Source organism: Lachnellula hyalina (genome assembly GCF_007821495.1).
Source record: "Lachnellula hyalina strain CBS 185.66 chromosome Unknown contig00013, whole genome shotgun sequence".
Classification (NCBI taxonomy): Eukaryota; Fungi; Ascomycota; class Leotiomycetes; order Helotiales; family Lachnaceae; genus Lachnellula; species Lachnellula hyalina.
The window spans coordinates 57,136-73,959 of NW_022157127.1; the positions used below are offsets into that span (position 1 = coordinate 57,136).

General features: G+C 47.7%; 4 protein-coding genes across 4 annotated transcripts; 3 read left to right on the plus strand and 1 right to left on the minus strand.

Annotated features, from left to right (window-relative positions):
- Positions 1-30: 30 nt before the first annotated feature.
- liz1_3 (Pantothenate transporter) lies at positions 31-2,316 on the plus strand (the record flags this gene model as incomplete). The annotated part of the gene is made up of 11 exons (XM_031146712.1): positions 31-210; positions 263-309; positions 362-427; positions 479-522; positions 644-821; positions 946-1,078; positions 1,133-1,186; positions 1,234-1,379; positions 1,458-1,692; positions 1,854-2,008; positions 2,058-2,316. 11 exons carry the CDS (start codon positions 31-33, stop codon positions 2,314-2,316), a joined length of 1,497 nt encoding a protein of 498 aa, XP_031008665.1.
- Positions 2,317-2,765: 449 nt separating this feature from the next.
- Atad5 (ATPase family AAA domain-containing protein) lies at positions 2,766-6,849 on the minus strand (the record flags this gene model as incomplete). Its single annotated transcript, XM_031146713.1, is given in 4 exon segments — positions 2,766-3,521; positions 3,575-6,165; positions 6,179-6,727; positions 6,786-6,849. 4 exon segments carry the CDS (start codon positions 6,847-6,849, stop codon positions 2,766-2,768), a joined length of 3,960 nt encoding a protein of 1,319 aa, XP_031008664.1.
- Positions 6,850-7,288: 439 nt separating this feature from the next.
- On the plus strand, positions 7,289-10,130 carry LHYA1_G001734 (Uncharacterized protein; the record flags this gene model as incomplete). Its single annotated transcript, XM_031146714.1, has 2 exons — positions 7,289-7,468; positions 7,527-10,130. 2 exons carry the CDS (start codon positions 7,289-7,291, stop codon positions 10,128-10,130), a joined length of 2,784 nt encoding a protein of 927 aa, XP_031008667.1.
- A 466-nt stretch (positions 10,131-10,596) lies between these two features.
- AO-I_3 (Copper amine oxidase) lies at positions 10,597-12,769 on the plus strand (the record flags this gene model as incomplete). Its single annotated transcript, XM_031146715.1, has 4 exons — positions 10,597-11,070; positions 11,120-11,638; positions 11,752-12,406; positions 12,441-12,769. The coding sequence occupies 4 exons, from the start codon at positions 10,597-10,599 to the stop codon at positions 12,767-12,769; spliced, it is 1,977 nt and encodes a 658-aa protein (XP_031008666.1).
- Positions 12,770-16,824: the final 4,055 nt, after the last annotated feature.

Here is a 16,824-nt window from a genome sequence, read left to right on the forward strand (position 1 = left end):
AGTTTTACTATCAACCGAACCTTTGTCGAAATGGATCCCCATCAACAGGTTTCAACGCCGGACAAAATCACTAATCCTATTGCTGTTGAAGCTGTGCCCGTTGAGAAGTCAAAACCAAGATGGTTCCAATGGCATGAGCCGGGCACCTCAAGGGAAGAGAAGAAGTTAATCGCGAAGCTCGATTGGTTTCTCTTGTCTTACAGTTGCCTGGTAGGTTGCGCTGATCCAGATTAAGAACTCTTTCTAACAGAAACCTCGACAGTGCTTTTTCATGAAACAGCTGGATGCGAATAATGTATCTAATGCATAGTAAGGGAATATTTGGACCTTTATTGTATACCAAGCCTAATTGATTATTTAGTGTCTCCGGGATGAAGGAAGAGCTCCATTTTGGGAAAGGCAACGAATTGAGTTGGATGAATACCTAGTGAGCATTTTTATATGAGCGTGAAATTGAAAAAACTAATAGATGTTGCAGTTTTAACATCGGGCAGATTCTTGGGGGGCCAATCGCAAATATGAGTAAGTTTAGCCTACGGTTATGACAGGAAAGGACGAGCATCGCCACACGGAAGACTCTCAAGAGTTCAATCCGCATACATCTCATTCTATTAGTACTCGAGACGTCTAATCCAGCTCATAGTTATCACGGTAATCAGACCCCGATATTGGCTTCCATCCTGTCTGCTAGTCTGGTCAATATTCGTGCTTTTCCTCTTTAAATGCGAGACAGCCTCGGAATTCTACGCGTTAAGATTTTGTATCGGTCTGTTCGAGTCAGCCGCTTCGCCCGGTATTCATTACGTTCTCGGATGTTGGTAGTAAGTTCTCGGGATCCTGTTTACTTCCTGTCACGGCATGTTTTGGGACTACTTCTTGGTTGCTATTCGCTTTTGAAGCCTCTTTACATGGCAGGAAATGAGCTAACTCCCCGTTCTTCTCTAGCAGAAAATCCGAGCTCGGCAGACGAAGTGCTCTTTTCGTCATTTCGGGTGTTCTTGGTCAGATGTTCTCGGGATACTTGCAATCGGCGTTGTATTCTGGTATGGAAGGGAAAGGAGGCCTAAGTGCTTGGAGAGTATGCAAAACCCGTTGATTTCCCTTCCCACGCCGAGATCTAACAGACTTTTAGTGGTTATTCATCTTTGACTTTGTCCTTGCTGTACCTATTGCCATCTACGGAATTGTGAGTAAATAATCAATAACGCGAATGTGCTGTTAACACTTTCAAAGTTCTGCTTCCCTGATACCCCGCACACGTCAAAAGCATGGTATCTCAGTGCCTGGGAACGCCAACGAGCAATTGAACGCATTGAAGAAGAAGGTCGAAAACCCATCGGGAAAATGGACCTAACAGTCCTGAAGAGAATCCTCACATCGTGGCAAGTCTACACATTTAGCTTCGCGCAAGTCCTCCAACCCCCCATAGCGCCAGTGACCGTCTAACCAACCCACAGATGGTGCTGCTGGTCCCTAACCGCTGGCTCCTACATAATGCAATTCTTCGGCCTCTGGCTGAAATCGCAACACTACTCCGTAACAAACATAAACAATATCCCGACCATCATCGGTGCTGTAAACTTCTTCTTCATGATAAGCACCGGCTACGCATCCGATATTATTGGTTCTCGTGCCCCAGTTACGGCGGTCGTGGGCTCGCTGCTTACGTTCTGCTACATTGTTCTCACTGTCGTAAGGATACCTGGCTCTTTGATCTTACCCTCTCCCCTTCTATCATGTTTCGTCTCATGTACTCTATCTACTCCTTACATACTTCCTAAAAAGGGAACTTGCTCTTCTTCTGCTCTCAAAACACTCTTGAAGAGGAAATTACTGACTCCCCCCTGATCTAGTGGACCGTACCCAATGCATTGAAGATGGCGGCTTTCTGTCTCGCGGGTTGCTATGGATGTTTCTCGCCGCTACTCTACGGTTGGGTCAATAGCAGTTGTGGAGGAGATCAGCATTTGAGGGCTTTTATCCTGGCGTGGATGACTTCGTTGGGATTGTGAGTTTTCATTGCCCGGTTGGCCATAGTTGTTACTGATACTTCATAGAGCGGTCGTTTCACCATTCCAGTTATATCTGTTCCCCTCTAGCCAAGCGCCAGCGTACAAGGCCAAGCATGGCTATGCTGCGGCGCTGGTCTTTGTGGCATTGCTTACTGTATGGTCTTCTCTGGGTATCTGGTTCGTTGAGCGAGTTGTGGCAAAACGTGCTCGTGCTGCTCCGAGTGGAGTCGAAGATAGTGACCCTTCGGCTTCGAATTACCTGGGCGGGGAGGCAATTACTGTTGTGCAGCAAGGGATGAAATGATAACCTCATAAGCTTAAGTCATCAAGAATCTACTATATTTCAGTCCAGTAGAACTACTATCTGTGAAGACACTTATTGACTAAGTAATATTATGACAAGTGCCAAGGATAGCCGGGAGACCGGTGCGAATACAATTGGACCAGCGAACTCGCACTTGCTTGTGATCTCTGTTGATTGCCACTGCTGGGCAACATTGCGACTGCGGTGCGCTCGAGCGCCAAAGAGCTGGCTACTTTTTGCTTTGTTATTAGGGAGGGAAGTTTCGACGCGTTTTTGTTTGCAATTGAAATCGAAGGAACGGAACAAAAATAAGTTCTGCAAGCCAGCTATAGTCATGCAAGATTCGCAGCTTCTAAATGCCCTAATGCTACATGGTCCGCTACTATGCTATGCTATGCAACTGTCACCACTCCTTCATTCTACGGTCTTTAACCAAGGTACCCATTTAATCATGCACTCTCATCATCACGCCCACTCCCACCTTCTTTCTCTTCCTCCCTCGCCTTTAAAGCATCCCTCTCTGCAATCAGCTTCAGTGCCTCTCTCTCGATCCTCTCCTCCACCATCGCCGCGTCAAGCCAACTTTGCATCCCTGTCTTAAGCACGAACTGTGAATTCAACTTTGACCCAAAATACCTCTCTCTCCTCGTAGTGCTGCGAGCCCCGCCTTCAAGCGCAGACATCGCGGCTCTGGTTGTTCTTAGCCGTTTCCCCTTTCGTCCTCCTTCACTGAGGAGGTTGCTCATACGTGCTCGTTCTTCTTGGAGACGGGCATCGTAGGCAACAATGGAGCGTATGTAGGGAGCTAGGTCTACCGAGATGATTGCTAGGTGGCGATCGAAGGATGATGCTTCGAGGGTTGTGGAGGTGTTCCAGACGTATTTTTCTTCTTCTGAGATAGGGTCGAACGCGAGACTGAAGTCGCTACGGGAAAGAGACAGGTCGGGAATCATAGCTTGCTTCTTGATGAGGCGCAGCACGTCGCTTTCACCTGGTCGGTCCAGCTGGGGTAGAATTTCGTAGCCATGTTGGATGTGTTGGTCGATTTGGAGGTATTTCCTGGCTCGAGATTTCATCCACAGGGAGATATCTTTGCTGGTTGTTGTGAAATCGACTAGTGGTGAGGCTTCGATGACTTCATGGGCTAGGATGTAGTCCTCTCGTACTTTGATTGATAGTTCTGGCATGTTGACATCGAGAAGGATCTAAGTAGTCATGGTTAGCCTCGGATAGAAAGCGGGATAATGATAGATGTTACCTTGTTTTCTGGTGCAAAAGTAGGACCAGAAAACAGTTCTGCGTCACTCATGCCAGTTGCAAACTCTTCGTACATCCTCAGTGCAGATAGATCATCTTTTTTCCCACGCGATACAGTCTGAATCTTACTTGCCCATGAATCGATGCCGATATTCTCCTGCCAATCACCAACGTCTAACTGCCACCCATCACATACCTCATGCAACATTTCCTCTTCAATGTCTAGATAATGCGCGTGACTTTCGAGGACATCTTGTGATACCCAGCCCATCCCTGCTTCATATGTATTCTCACTGACCACGCGAATGGTGTCTCCATATTCATCAACATCACTTCCGCGAGACCAACGAGGGTAGAACCAGTCCAGTCCACATTTCGCATCGCCGACAGCAAATTGACACCAGAAGTTTAGGTCGGTCAAAGAGGCTCGCAGATCCAGACTTCGGCCCTCATATAAAGTTTTAACAGCGTCGCGTCGAAGAACGTGACCTTCGCAGGCAGCGACCAATAACATGTAATCCGTCGCAAGGTCAACGGGAGGTGGTACAAAACGTATGACTGCATATAGCATAAGAGCATTCATCGGTAGAAGGGATTCGTCACTACAAGTGATGATCATTGGGCGCTTCGACTTGGTGGCGAGATCCAGAATCGTCGCCCAGAAGTTTTTGTCTTCCTCGTAGAGAATGTCAGCTTCCTCAACCAAGATCAAAGACTGTTTCTGTTGTTTGATTGGAGCTTTGGGTAACGGCTGATCTTTGAGCTCCTTTTTGAAACCGATTTTTGGCCTGCCGGGTTTGGGTTTCGGATTCTCTTTTGGCTTAAAGAAAGAATTCATTGTTCCCTGTCGACCGGTTTGAAGATCTTGGGCGAGGGCATCATCCATACGCTTTTCATCTTCATCTACCGAGACTGGGGCCTGCGAACGTTGGACAAGATGATTGCGAGTCATGTCGCCTACCTTCTCCAGAATGTCCTTGCCGTTACGCCTACTGCTCGAATTGATCTCGAACACTTCGAAACTTAGCTCCTTTGCAACAGCATAGACGGCGGCAGTTTTCCCACTTCCGTGAGGACCACTTATGACAACAGCATTTGTCACTCTTCCAGAGTCTTTGATGCCCTTATTTGCATCACCGGACCTAATAACTGTCTTCTTGAGTAGCCCCTGCCCAGCTTCAGCTATGAGATTGTCCTCTGGGTCGGTTATTTCATCCATTTCGTTGTCTTCTTCACCACTTGAAATGACAAACCCATCCAGCTTCTTGGACTTTCGTTTCCGCTTCCCAGCGATTTCAGACTTTGGCCCAGTTCTTGATAGTGACGAGGCACGACCAGTAGTTTGATCGCCTAGGCCTGTCTCCACAGACTGTACAGTCAATCTCTCTAGCCATTCTTTCAAAACAAACGCGTCGCGACCGCTTTGAAGGACATCTGCTGCACACTTTGGAGAGTATTTCCGTACCCATGACTGAGTTTCACAATGACCTTGGTCAAAAGCAGACATTGTGGTTGGAATCAGGTCGTAAGCCTTTGTTAGTGCTGGATGCGGTGTCGCGCGAATGCAAGTATTTGTATGGATCTCATCATCGCTGGAGCTGGATTTAGCTGCATTGGGAGGGGGCAGTTTAAATCGAATCTCGTTGCGCACTCGTCGTTGTATAGCACTTCCACCTTCATAGTGCTTGATCGGGATACGCAGGCAAGGAGGAAGAGGAGGGAACTCGTCTGGATTGATCTCTCGAATGCTCTCAACCACATTTCCTATCCCTAATTCTGTTGCTAAAGCATGAATAACATATTCTTTCGGTAGAATTTGAACGGCCTGATACTTAGACTTTTTGGCTTTTGAACGAATTTGCAAATCGTCACTTCGGTTGCCGGAACCCCGTGGAAAGTCTTGGCTAGCATCTGGACGAACGTGTACCATACCTTGCCATGGCCATGCTGGTTCTACAGCTCCGGGAAATTTGAGAATCATAGAAGATTTGCCGAAACCAGCAAATGGAGCAGCCTTTGGCTTAGGGGGAGAATCTGGTTTCCCAAATGAACGTTCTCTGGCCCTTCCTAGTACTTTAGGCTCCCTGCTTTCTACTACCTCCACATTCGGGGCTTTATTGGCAATTTCCGATTTGTGATCTGGCGGTTTGGAAGTAGCTTTGCCCATGAAAAGAGGATGTAGGGCCTTTGACGGCTGAGTTGGGGCAGGTTTCGTGACCTTGTGTGGGTCAGACACAGCTTTGCCAGGCACATGGACAATGTATGTCCTATTCAGAATCTGCTCTATTTTTGGACCAATCCTCAATGGAAGTCGCTCCCCATCTCCATAACGAACCGTTATAATATTGGATCTGGGGAATTTCCTACGACCGGAGATTTTCGTAGCTGGCTCAACAGAGGGAATCTTTTTCTTGGCGGGAGGTGAACCAATGGTACCAGTCTTCGTATTCAGTCGCAGGATTTTTCTTGGTTTATTGTCAGCTCCTTCTGCAAGTAGCAATTTCAAATCAAATTCGCCCTTTTCACTGGTAAGAGCAGGGTTGCTTTCGTCTACTTGTATTCCATTCCTGTTCTGAATTCCGTTCTGCGAAGCTGCAGTATTGACTCCAGCTGGATCGTTGCCTCTGTCCATCTCCAGTATTCCCAAGCCGTTTTGCATTTGTGGGGGGGAATATGGGGCCCAGAATGTGCGGAAATTTTGTTGAAGGGGATAGTCCGTTGCAAGGCTCGGGCTTTTGCAGTGAAATGAGCGGTTGACTCAGTCTTTCTGCTTTTTGAGTTGAGGGGGATGCCTCGTCCTTTTTCGAAGCCCTATCCTTCTTAGGAAATTTCACGTCCTTCACGTCTTTGTCTCCTGCTTCGAGAAGATCCTCATGTGCTGGCGAGTCTGTTTTCCGCCGTTTCCTCCTGCTATTGTTGGGGTCGACCTGCAGCAATTCCGCCTGACCATCCTCCTTCTCCTGGGGCACTGCACATGTGTCTGCTGCTGTATTCAAGGTTTCGACCGGCAAGGCGTTCTTGGGCTTCCTGCGGGGCCTCCCCAGAAGCTTCATAGATGCATCGACAGACGAAGGTTGAAGCTCGGATTCGCTCTTCGAGACGCTTGTGGAAAGCATTTGTGGCTCAACTTTCTTCGGCTTGGTGTCTCGGGGTTCTGGGACAGGATTAGATCGACAGGTTTACAGCATAGTTCTCCATATATAATTACATACTTGCATTCTTCTGGAAGAGGGGATAGACCTGTTTTTGCCCCTCATTCAGCTCCCCCATGGTCATGGTTGCCAGAGCTGCCATCCGAATATCCAAAATACGTTGCAGTAGAACGCGGGTTTCACGCGTCCCGCAGAGTCGAATTTGATGGTGTCATAGCAGTTTGGGCGTTCAGATGCGATGGTGTGGAATGTAGATAAATTTGACGATTTGGTTGAACGTGGCTGTCTGGCAAAACAATAGAGTAACCGTAAAGGCAGCAAAGGGGAGTTGGGATGGGAATCTAAATGGAAATTTGACGATGTTCGGGAACCGCGTTCTGAAGTTCTGATCGCGACTGCCGTTCTAGAGTGAAAATCCCGGCCCCCGTAGCAAGCGTCGTCGGGCCTTAGCTTAGCTTAGCTGCGTTTGAAGAACTTCTCGACGCCCAGAATTTAAATTTATTTTTCTGATGGAAGCTTCACCGGGACAAAAGTAACAAAGCTATTCACGACACTTTTCCGCCATGTCGTCCAAGTTTTCGTTACAAAGTCCATATGTCGTGGCATCTTTGCCCCGGCCCATTGACCACAGCAAAGGGCGATATGTGGTGGGCGATGTCTATGGAGGGGCACCCGGCGCAAAAAAGAGAAAAAGATCTGAGCTTGCGGTGGGAATTGACGGCGAGGGTTTGAATTTATACGATGTAAGACGCTCTTCCTATCTGGATTACTTATGAACTAGAGCTGATCGTTCTTCTTTAGATCTCGTCTTCCAAATTAATCACTTCGTATGCTTTGCCTCCACAATCATCTTTTACCTGCCCGCCTACCTCGTTGCGCACCCGGATTTCCAAAAGCAAAACCGAACGACGAACATATGCATCCACTGCCGGCGTCCAATCTCAAATCTCCTTATTTCACGATGTAACGGAGGGTACAAGTCATACAAAATCTTCCACCATAAGCCACAATCTGGAGAACACTAGAAATTCCGTTGTTTATCTTGGTGTGATTTCAGCAACATTTGGGTTAGAACTCTCGGCTACTTCGACAGATTTACTTGTGATACGAAAAGACGGCGAAATACAATGTTTGGATGGTGAAACCCTCCAAGAGAAGTGGAAGTCTCCTGCCACCGCTCTTGTGGAAGGGCATGATGCGACGCGCAGTAAAGATTTAGAGGTCGAATTCGCACATCTCACCAATGCACATGCTGCAGGTCAAAGCATTCTGAAAGACCGGCAGGACGTGCTTGCCGCATTCGCGCAGGAAATATCCGAGGATGGGTTCAACCCAGACCTTGTAGTTCTTGTCACCAAAGCCTCAGATACTTTTACAAGAACTCTGCACATTATCGCACCTCCAAGGAGATTTGCACAGATTAGTGGGCTACAACACTCGGTGCAAGCCCTTTTGTCGGCACCGTTTCCTGTGCCATACAAGCGGAAAGATATTCCGACTTTCAGCATTCAAGTTTCTACGGGAATACTGCAACAATTGAGCAACAACACCCTAACTACGTTCGAACTGACTGAAAGCGGACCGAAAGAACAATCCAGTCTCAGTGTGAGTAAAGCGGAATCATTTTTAAGACTCTCAAGCACTTCCACCATGATATCGTCCAATCAGTACATCACCGTCTACAATCCAAAATATCATTCGATTCTAGCCGCGATCGATTTCACGTCTGAGGAATCCTTGAAACGCAAACGAGAAAGCCAAAATGAAACCAACGGAACTTCCAGCAGCTCCTGCAACCTAATAACCTACTTCCCCAAACTTGGTGCGGTTGTAGGAATCAGGGACAACAATCTTATTGCAATACATGTTGAAGGGCATCAGGATCGTCAAGGAAGATCCCGTGCGGCTGGCCTCCTCATTGACTCACTTGGCTGCTCAGTCAAAGAACAATCACGCCCCGGTCGCGGAAAGAAGGGAATGGATACTGTCGGTTCCAAAACTCTGGAAGAGTATCTCCCTGGTCCAATCACTACTTTCGAGGGCCCGTGGGCGGAACAAACAGAAAGCTTCGAGAAATCATTTATTGCTGAAGATGCTGAGAAGTTCGACGAGCTCATTGCTGAAAAGCTCCCTACATCATCAACAACAGAGCTAGACTCTGCAAAGCCGTTCACTAACGGTGTGAAAGTGTCCGCACTGGAGGCCTCGAGTGTAGATCGCCGCTGGGTCATATATGCACTTAGCAAGATATTCAGCAGGATCGAAGAGAGCTCCGAGCAGTCCAAACTATCTATCTCGTTCTACCCATCGAATGTATTTTTGTGGCTCATCAATGCTGGTCATATGACTGTGGCCAACATCGAGGCAGCGTTGAGAATCGAGTCTGCTACGCCTCCGGCGAAATCCATTGCATCGGGAGAGCTCATCAACGCGATCGTCGAACTGAATCCAGATATGGATCTACTGCTCGCACTTATCGACAAGAACTACCTCGGAGCCGCAGAATTACTTCATGCGATCCGTACACTGATGGAAAGCCTCGAAATGCTTGGCGAAAATATTCGCGTAAAGCAGGGACTACTCACGAACGGCGAAGATGCAGGGCTAGTGAACGGTGATGCCGATGAGCAATTGGAGGAGCTGGAAGCTGAAGCCGAGAAAGATCTGGAACACGCGGAATATCAATTGGGACCTGGCTCAGGTCTACGCGGGCAGGCACTGAGTTTAGCACTTTCGAGGCTTTACACTTGCCCAACTAGTTCGATCGTACATGCTCTTCAAACGACTTTGACAAGCCAAGAGATTGTGTGTCTCATCTATCTTCTCAGATTCGAACTCGCACGAGGAGCTTGGACAGCCAAGTACTTTGACGATGATGAATCAGAGCTCGTAGATGAGGATGCTGAGGTCCCGGGAAGCACTATTATACTCATTTCTAGCTTACTCAACAATTGCATCGATGCTGTGGGAGCTGGGGGTTGGTTATCTGGCGATTTGAAACTCGTCGAAGGCGATCCATTTGAGGCGGAGGAATTGATTTCAAGTCTCAAGCTTGAAGTGAGTGCTGCGTTGGAAGGAATCCAAGAGGCCGCGTATCTGAAGGGGCTGACCTCGGAGATGGTGCGATACGGCGATGCGATGCAAAAGTCTCTCCCTCAGGAACTCGAGCCGGGTTCAGATGCGCCTAGCAGGAAAAAGCACAAGGGCCCTGTCAACCCACCCATCCTTCTTCCATCTTCGACTTCGGAGGCTAAGATTCTGCCTCTTGGTTTGAGAGCAGACAAACAGATATCACTACTGAAGGTTGGCGCCGGTGGGGAAGTATCCAAACGTACTGCACGAGACATCGGGCATCTGAAGAGTCAGAAGGTTGGGAAATACACCCTTGAAAGGATAATGATCTGAAGATATCCAAACTAAAAATGAAATATTATATACCCAATCTCGTCTACGATCAGATGCGGCAGGTCACCCCGCCCCGGCCCGAAAAGTGGGATGTGATGGAAGCGAGCCCCTTAGATAGTGACACGTGACACCCGCTTATCTCCTCCGATTGATCGGAGGACAAAGACGCTGACGCTGTGCACACCAAAAACTTTGTTTGCATATATAGCCACGCGACTTGCATCCGCTTCTTTCGATCACTTTCGCATCATAATGCTTCATAACGTGTCCACCACTCTTCTCGACATTGTCTTACTGTGTGCGTAGCTTTGATTACAGTTAGTACAAAATTACCAGTATGTAAACCGTTTGCCACTTGGCCCACTCTTGACAACTAAACCTTCTCCGAGACATTTATAACTGACATTGATTACTAGATTCTAAGGAATTGTCTAATCAAACCGTTCTTTAAAGACAAATCTGGAACATGTCTCCATCCAGACATCCCCTAGACCCATTAGCTCCTTCCGAAATCACTCAAATATCATCCCTTCTCAAAAAGCTATCACCTGATCACACCATCCATTTCAAAATAATCAACATCGATGAGCCTCCAAAAGCACAGCTTCGCGCCTACTTGAAAGCTGAACGTAATGGCTCTCCCCTCCCACAACTTCCTCGCCGTGCCTCAGCCTTGTATTACCACCGCGGCACGTCCCATCTCTTCAAAGCCACCGTCAACGTCGATGAAAGCACCGTGGAACTTGTCGAGCAATTAGATAGCCATTTCCATGCCCAGGCAGATGTGAATGAGATCATAGAGATGAGAGATGCGTGCCTGTCCAACCCAAAGGTATTGGAAAGGATCGAGGCGTATAAATTGCCGCCGCATTTAAAGGTGATCTGTGATACTTGGCCATATGGACGCGATTCGGAGGATCAACATCCTCGTTATGTACAAGTGAGTACTCAACATATCAAAGTGAGTGAGCATTTCTGATATCAGGCAGTGTTACTTGTTCGCGGAAGGTGATCATCCTGGCTCCAATCACTACGATTTGCCCCTTCCCTTTTCGCCTATCCTCGATATGACAACCAAGGAATTAGCTGATATCATCCAACTCCCCACAGGACCAAAGTCCGAGCTTAGACCAGATGCAGTGTTTGTGCCCCATCCTCCAAAGGAATATCACCACGATCTCCAATCCAAACCAGCACGCACCGACCTCAAACCCCTAATGGTCCACCAGCCCCAAGGTGTTTCATTCAGCATTGATGGTCATCTAATCCAGTGGCAGAAATGGCGGTTCAGGTTAGGTTTTAATTGGAGGGAGGGTATGGTTTTGCATGATGTTACTTATGATGGACGCGAACTGTTTCATCGGTTGAGTCTGAGTGAGATGTTTGTTCCCTATGGGGATCCGAGGATGCCTTATTCGAGGAAAAGCGTTTTCGATGTCGGGGATATCGGGGCTGGTGTTGCTGCTAATAATCTGGCGTTGGGGTGTGATTGTTTGGGGGTGATCAAAGTATGTGGCAATTCTCTTATTTTCTTCTCTTAATCGTCTGTGGCTTGATAGAGCACTTTCTGCATTGTAGGATTCTGCCCGGAAATTAGAGGTAAAGCTAATTTCTCTTCTAGTACTTCTCATTTGTTATCGGCGACTCCAATGGTAACCCGGTCGAGAAGCCAAACGCAGTCTGCATGCACGAGATTGATGATGGTATTGGATGGAAGCACACTAATACTCGTACCGGAGCTGTTTCAATCGTCCGGTCTCGAGTTCTCGTTCTTCAGACAATCATTACTGTTGGGAACTATGAGTATGTCTTCATGTGGCATCTAGATCAAGCTGCCGGTTTGCACTACAAGATTCAGGCCACAGGCATCCTCTCCACTGCCCCAATCGACAAAGGTGTCACAGTTCCCTTCGGCACAAATGTCAATGAAGGTGTTATGGCTCCCTTCCACCAACACGTCTTCAGCCTACGCATAGATCCCAATATCGATGGCGACAAAAATACCCTCGTCGAAGAAGACTCGGTCGCCATGCCATGGGACGATAACAACCCCTACGGAGTCGGATATGTCACTGAGAAAAAAGCCCTCACATCCTCCACCCACTCAGACTCAGCACCAAACCGCGTCCACAAAATTATAAACCCACACAGCATCAACCCCTCATCCGGACACCCCGTCGCCTACGCAATTCATTCTCCATCCAAGCAAATGCTCCTCGCCCACCCCAAATCCTGGCACGGCCGCCGCGCAAAAATATGCCTTCCATCCTTTCTGGGTAACATCCCACCACGACAATGAAATCTACGCAGCAGGCGACTACACTTATCAATCGCACCCCAGCCATACTCCTGATCTCGCCTCTTGGGCTGGGAGACAGGATACCACCGAGGATACGGATATCGTTGTCTGGCACTCGATAAGCTTGACGCATAATCCGAGGACGGAGGATTATCCTGTTATGCCGTGTGACACTATGACTGTGAGTCTTAAACCGAGCGGATTTTTTGATCAGAATCCGGCGCTGGACGTCCCGCAGAGTACGCAGGCTGGGAATGGGAGTAGGTTGGTGGAGGATGAGGCGTTGAAGCATGCAGTTGAGGGGCAAGCTTCGGGTTGTAAGAGGGAGGTAAAGCTTTGAGATAGAACTGTTTTCTTTAGATGAAGCGTTAGTTAGATAGAAAAGCAAAGAGCAGTATTTAGAGCCGTGGAATAGAAATTTTCTTATTCTTCACCCCGAGTACTAGGTGCTCGTAGTCTTTTGTCTATGTCACATCCTGCCTTGCTGTGTATTCAATATATGTAATCGAAACTCCAGTTGCAAATTTGCTAAATAACAGCTCGCAATCTTCTCATAAAGAGGCGTATTGGAAATTGATGCTGCTCATCTTTACATTCTCGCGTAGTGACCTGACCCTTTCGCGCCTTCCGCTCATCTTTGTTTACAAAACTCAAACCTCGCGCCACTACATCTTGTTTCATCGTCACCTTACTGTGATTCCCTAACATCACCAACAGCACGGTCAAATGGTATTCCGGCCACGAACCCTTGAAGAACGGGGATAGAAGTGCAGCTCACGACGAGCAACAAACTCTGAGCGGTGAGTCTTTTCTTTGATTTGCTGGAAGTCGAGGTTGAGAGGGGGAAAAGTGAATGTTTTACTGATGGTGGGTGTGTTTAGCGGCCAGAGAATCGGATATGGGAAAAGAGGTCGCGATGTCTCCGAGACACCCCAAGAGCTCCAAACAACTCGCCCGAAGTGTCAATGATCGAACCTCGGCAACCTACTCAAAGCAACCTCGCCGACGATTCAGCTACAGTTCGATCAACGCTATATAACTTGCCAATGATTGAGCCTCAGCAATCTACCCAGAAAAAGCCCGCAGACATGGCGGAGGAGAACACATACCTAGATGGCGCAAGCTGGTCGTGCGTCAATTGGAAAGCAGTGATTGGTCGGAATACACTCTCTCCGTCGGAGCAAGCAAAATCGATACTCATCGATGATGCAGGCCACCAAACGCAACGTTTACGGATGGATGCTGCTGTCGTGAAATCGACCAAATCCCACGAGTATGCAGACCAAATTGCCATAACGTACGAGGCAATGAATACACCTGTTCCAGCATTGCGGAAGACGCACCGCAGCCCGGTTGAGCCGTTTGGGGAAGATGAAATAATGGATATTGAGAATGTTCGTTCTCCGAAGCGGACAGGGAAGTCGATGCGCTGCCAGAACATCGTGTTGGAGTCAATGAAATATGGGGAAGTAAAATACGAGGCAGCTGTGCAGCTCCCAGTCTTGGATCAATATGTGGTTCAGCCTTCTAGGAAGGAGCAGAATACTGTCGACACCTCTTCAGAATACGAACTAATGTCTCGAAAGCGCGCTGCTTCTTCAGAACTACCACAGTGGTCCATTTCAAGCCAGAATCAAGTTGAACTGTCGAGAAGTCAACCGTTGAAGTCCTATGAAAATGGAACTTTCTCCAAGAGACCACGGCTAGAAAACCACGAGCAGAGCATTGTTCAACCATCAGGACAACAGCCGTCGATTCTGTGCCCAAACGATATCTTCACCACTGCTCAACAACCGTCAATTTACAGCCAAAGTGATTCTTCGCTGACAATGCTCCACCCCTCGGCATCTGGTAAAAACACAGCTTTACCGAAGAGAATTGATCTGAAAAACTACTCGCAGAAGGTCGTTGGTCTGAACTACGATCCGACTGGCCCAGCTACACTACGTGCACACGAAGGATCAATACAGCAGTCTGCAAAACACTACGAAAATAGGCCACTGATCACTAAAAAGCCACGAATTATGCTCGACAATGAAGCCATTAACTCCAGTGGAATTATGTGCAGCCAGAATCAAATTCTAAATCGGAATATAGATGCCTCGACGAGAGGAACGGTCGCTACTTCAGATATCATCAGAGATTCCACGCCGCCCAGCCTAGCAACGACTAGCTACGACTACATTGTCTCGAATCAAAACGAGAAACTACCCGAAGTCCGACAGACAACTGGATCGCAGGTGTCCACACAAGATTTGAGGCCAGTACCAGCGTTCAATCAAATCACTGCCCCACTAGACAGTGCAAGATGGGAGACTTACAAGAGCCAGCCTCCGCATATCGTTCATCAGCACCATCAAGAACTTAAAACTAGTGTTGCTAACACGAGGCCTCGCTGTAACGAACCAAAAGTTGTGCGGCGAAGGGGGAATAGGGAGGCAAGAACCATTGCGAAAAAAGCTGCCAGATTGGCTGATCGACATGCGAAGGAAGTAGCAGATCCAAATAGCAACACTGTCAAGACTACTCTCCAGAATAGTATTCAACAATGGCAGGCAGGACTTCTATCAGAGAAGACTGATATCACGAGCACAGACATTGCTCTACAGGCACTCTCAGATATCCCAAAGCTAGCCCCCCTGACAACTTTTGCAGCCTTGGGCAAACCAAAAGCCACACTGTCATTGAATGCTGCGAGCGGGTTCAAGAGAACAACTCATCTAGCTGGTCCTAGTTCTCAGCGTACATCTAGCGTTGTTAATCATGTTCCACCAGTCGCGACATCTGCCTTGAGTGGAACATCTACCGAGTCTCTGCCACCTGCATACTTGAGATACTCTGTGAAGGATGGGATTTCTATAGTACCATGTCCGCCACCTAAAGATACCAACACTCTCTCAAAGCCCCAGCTCCCAGAAGAGGCAGTAGTATCAGGAGCAACGATGAACAATACAGAACCAATAGCTGCTCTATCAGCACCGACCCCTACTCATAGCAATTGCCACCCACATGGCGAAACACAAATTACTCCTACACAGCTTGAGATTTTCAACGAGCCCGAAGGTTCAATAATGATCGGCGTAACAAAATTCTCCCAAAAACCATACCCGATCTTCGGAAAACATACAAAGCCCGCGAGCTTTTTATTAGCAACCGGCAGTAGCAATCAAGAGCTAAAGGGCTGGGAAACCCATTCTGGTGTCATAGTTGGCGAAGTTAGCATGACGGCGAAGGAAGCCAAAAAAGCAGAAACAGCCTTGTTCCTCGCCACCAACCGAGCCGAGCATCGGGCAACAGAACATGCGCACAATCCAGCAACTATGAATACCAAAGCCCACAGATCTTCTCGTACCTCCACCCAAGTACCCAATACGCTTTCCACCGATATCAGAGTTCCAGCGTTCGAAGACGTCGCCACAGAAGGTTTTCTCGGCTTAGCGTTTAAGATAGGCTACTCTACCTTCGCTTCAAATACATATGACTTGAATGAAGGCAAAGTAACTCTCACGCAGCTTGAAGACGCCTGGGAAGCAGCGATCTGGTTCGAATTCCAGAAGTGGTATAAGGAAGGCACAGATTCTGAAGAAAAAATGACTCAATACTACAAGGCATTGCATCAGATTTATGATCGGAGTACCGAACCCCTCCTAGCTAAAATGGAGGGGCTCTTTCCACCGATTAAAGATGATGAGAAATCCGTGGAAGCGAGAAAAGAGCAAGCTGTCGAGATTAAAATTCCCCTTTTCAAGAAAATCGTTAAGAAAGGATTCGTCGAGATGCTTGCCGGACTCCCCTTCCAATCTTTTGCCAAGGCTATAATTGAATACAATGAAGGACAAGTAACTCTCAAGCAAATAGAAGACGCATGGGAGAAGTTCCTTTGGCTAACATTCCAGAAGTGGAATACGGGCATGGAATTCTCCGAGATAAAGGTCGCTTGTTACAGTACAGCGCTAAATCAAATTCACACTCGCCACAGATCGAAGTTATTTAAAGAGCTAGCGAAAAGAGAGGGAAGAACTCTAGGAGAGAAAGAAGGGGAGGAAGCAGCAGGGAAGAAAGGGGTCAACGTCAAGGTCAAAGTCCCAGCGCTGCAGGGGATCATCAACAAGGGATTCCCTAATCTAGTCATTGAGTTTGGCTACCAAAGGTTTTCGCAAAGCATGTATGATTGCAATGAAGGCAAAGTCACCCTCAAATTGCTAGAAAAGGCATGGGAAGCTCTTATTTGGCTGGAGTTCCAGAAGTGGGAGGACAATAGCATGTCGCCTCAGACCAAGAAATACAGGTACGATGATGCGATAAATCAAATCCACCATAGAAACATGCCGCTACTGGGGAGCTTGGTAAAGAAAGCGGGAAGGCCATTTATTTCAGAGGACAGAGGAAATGGTG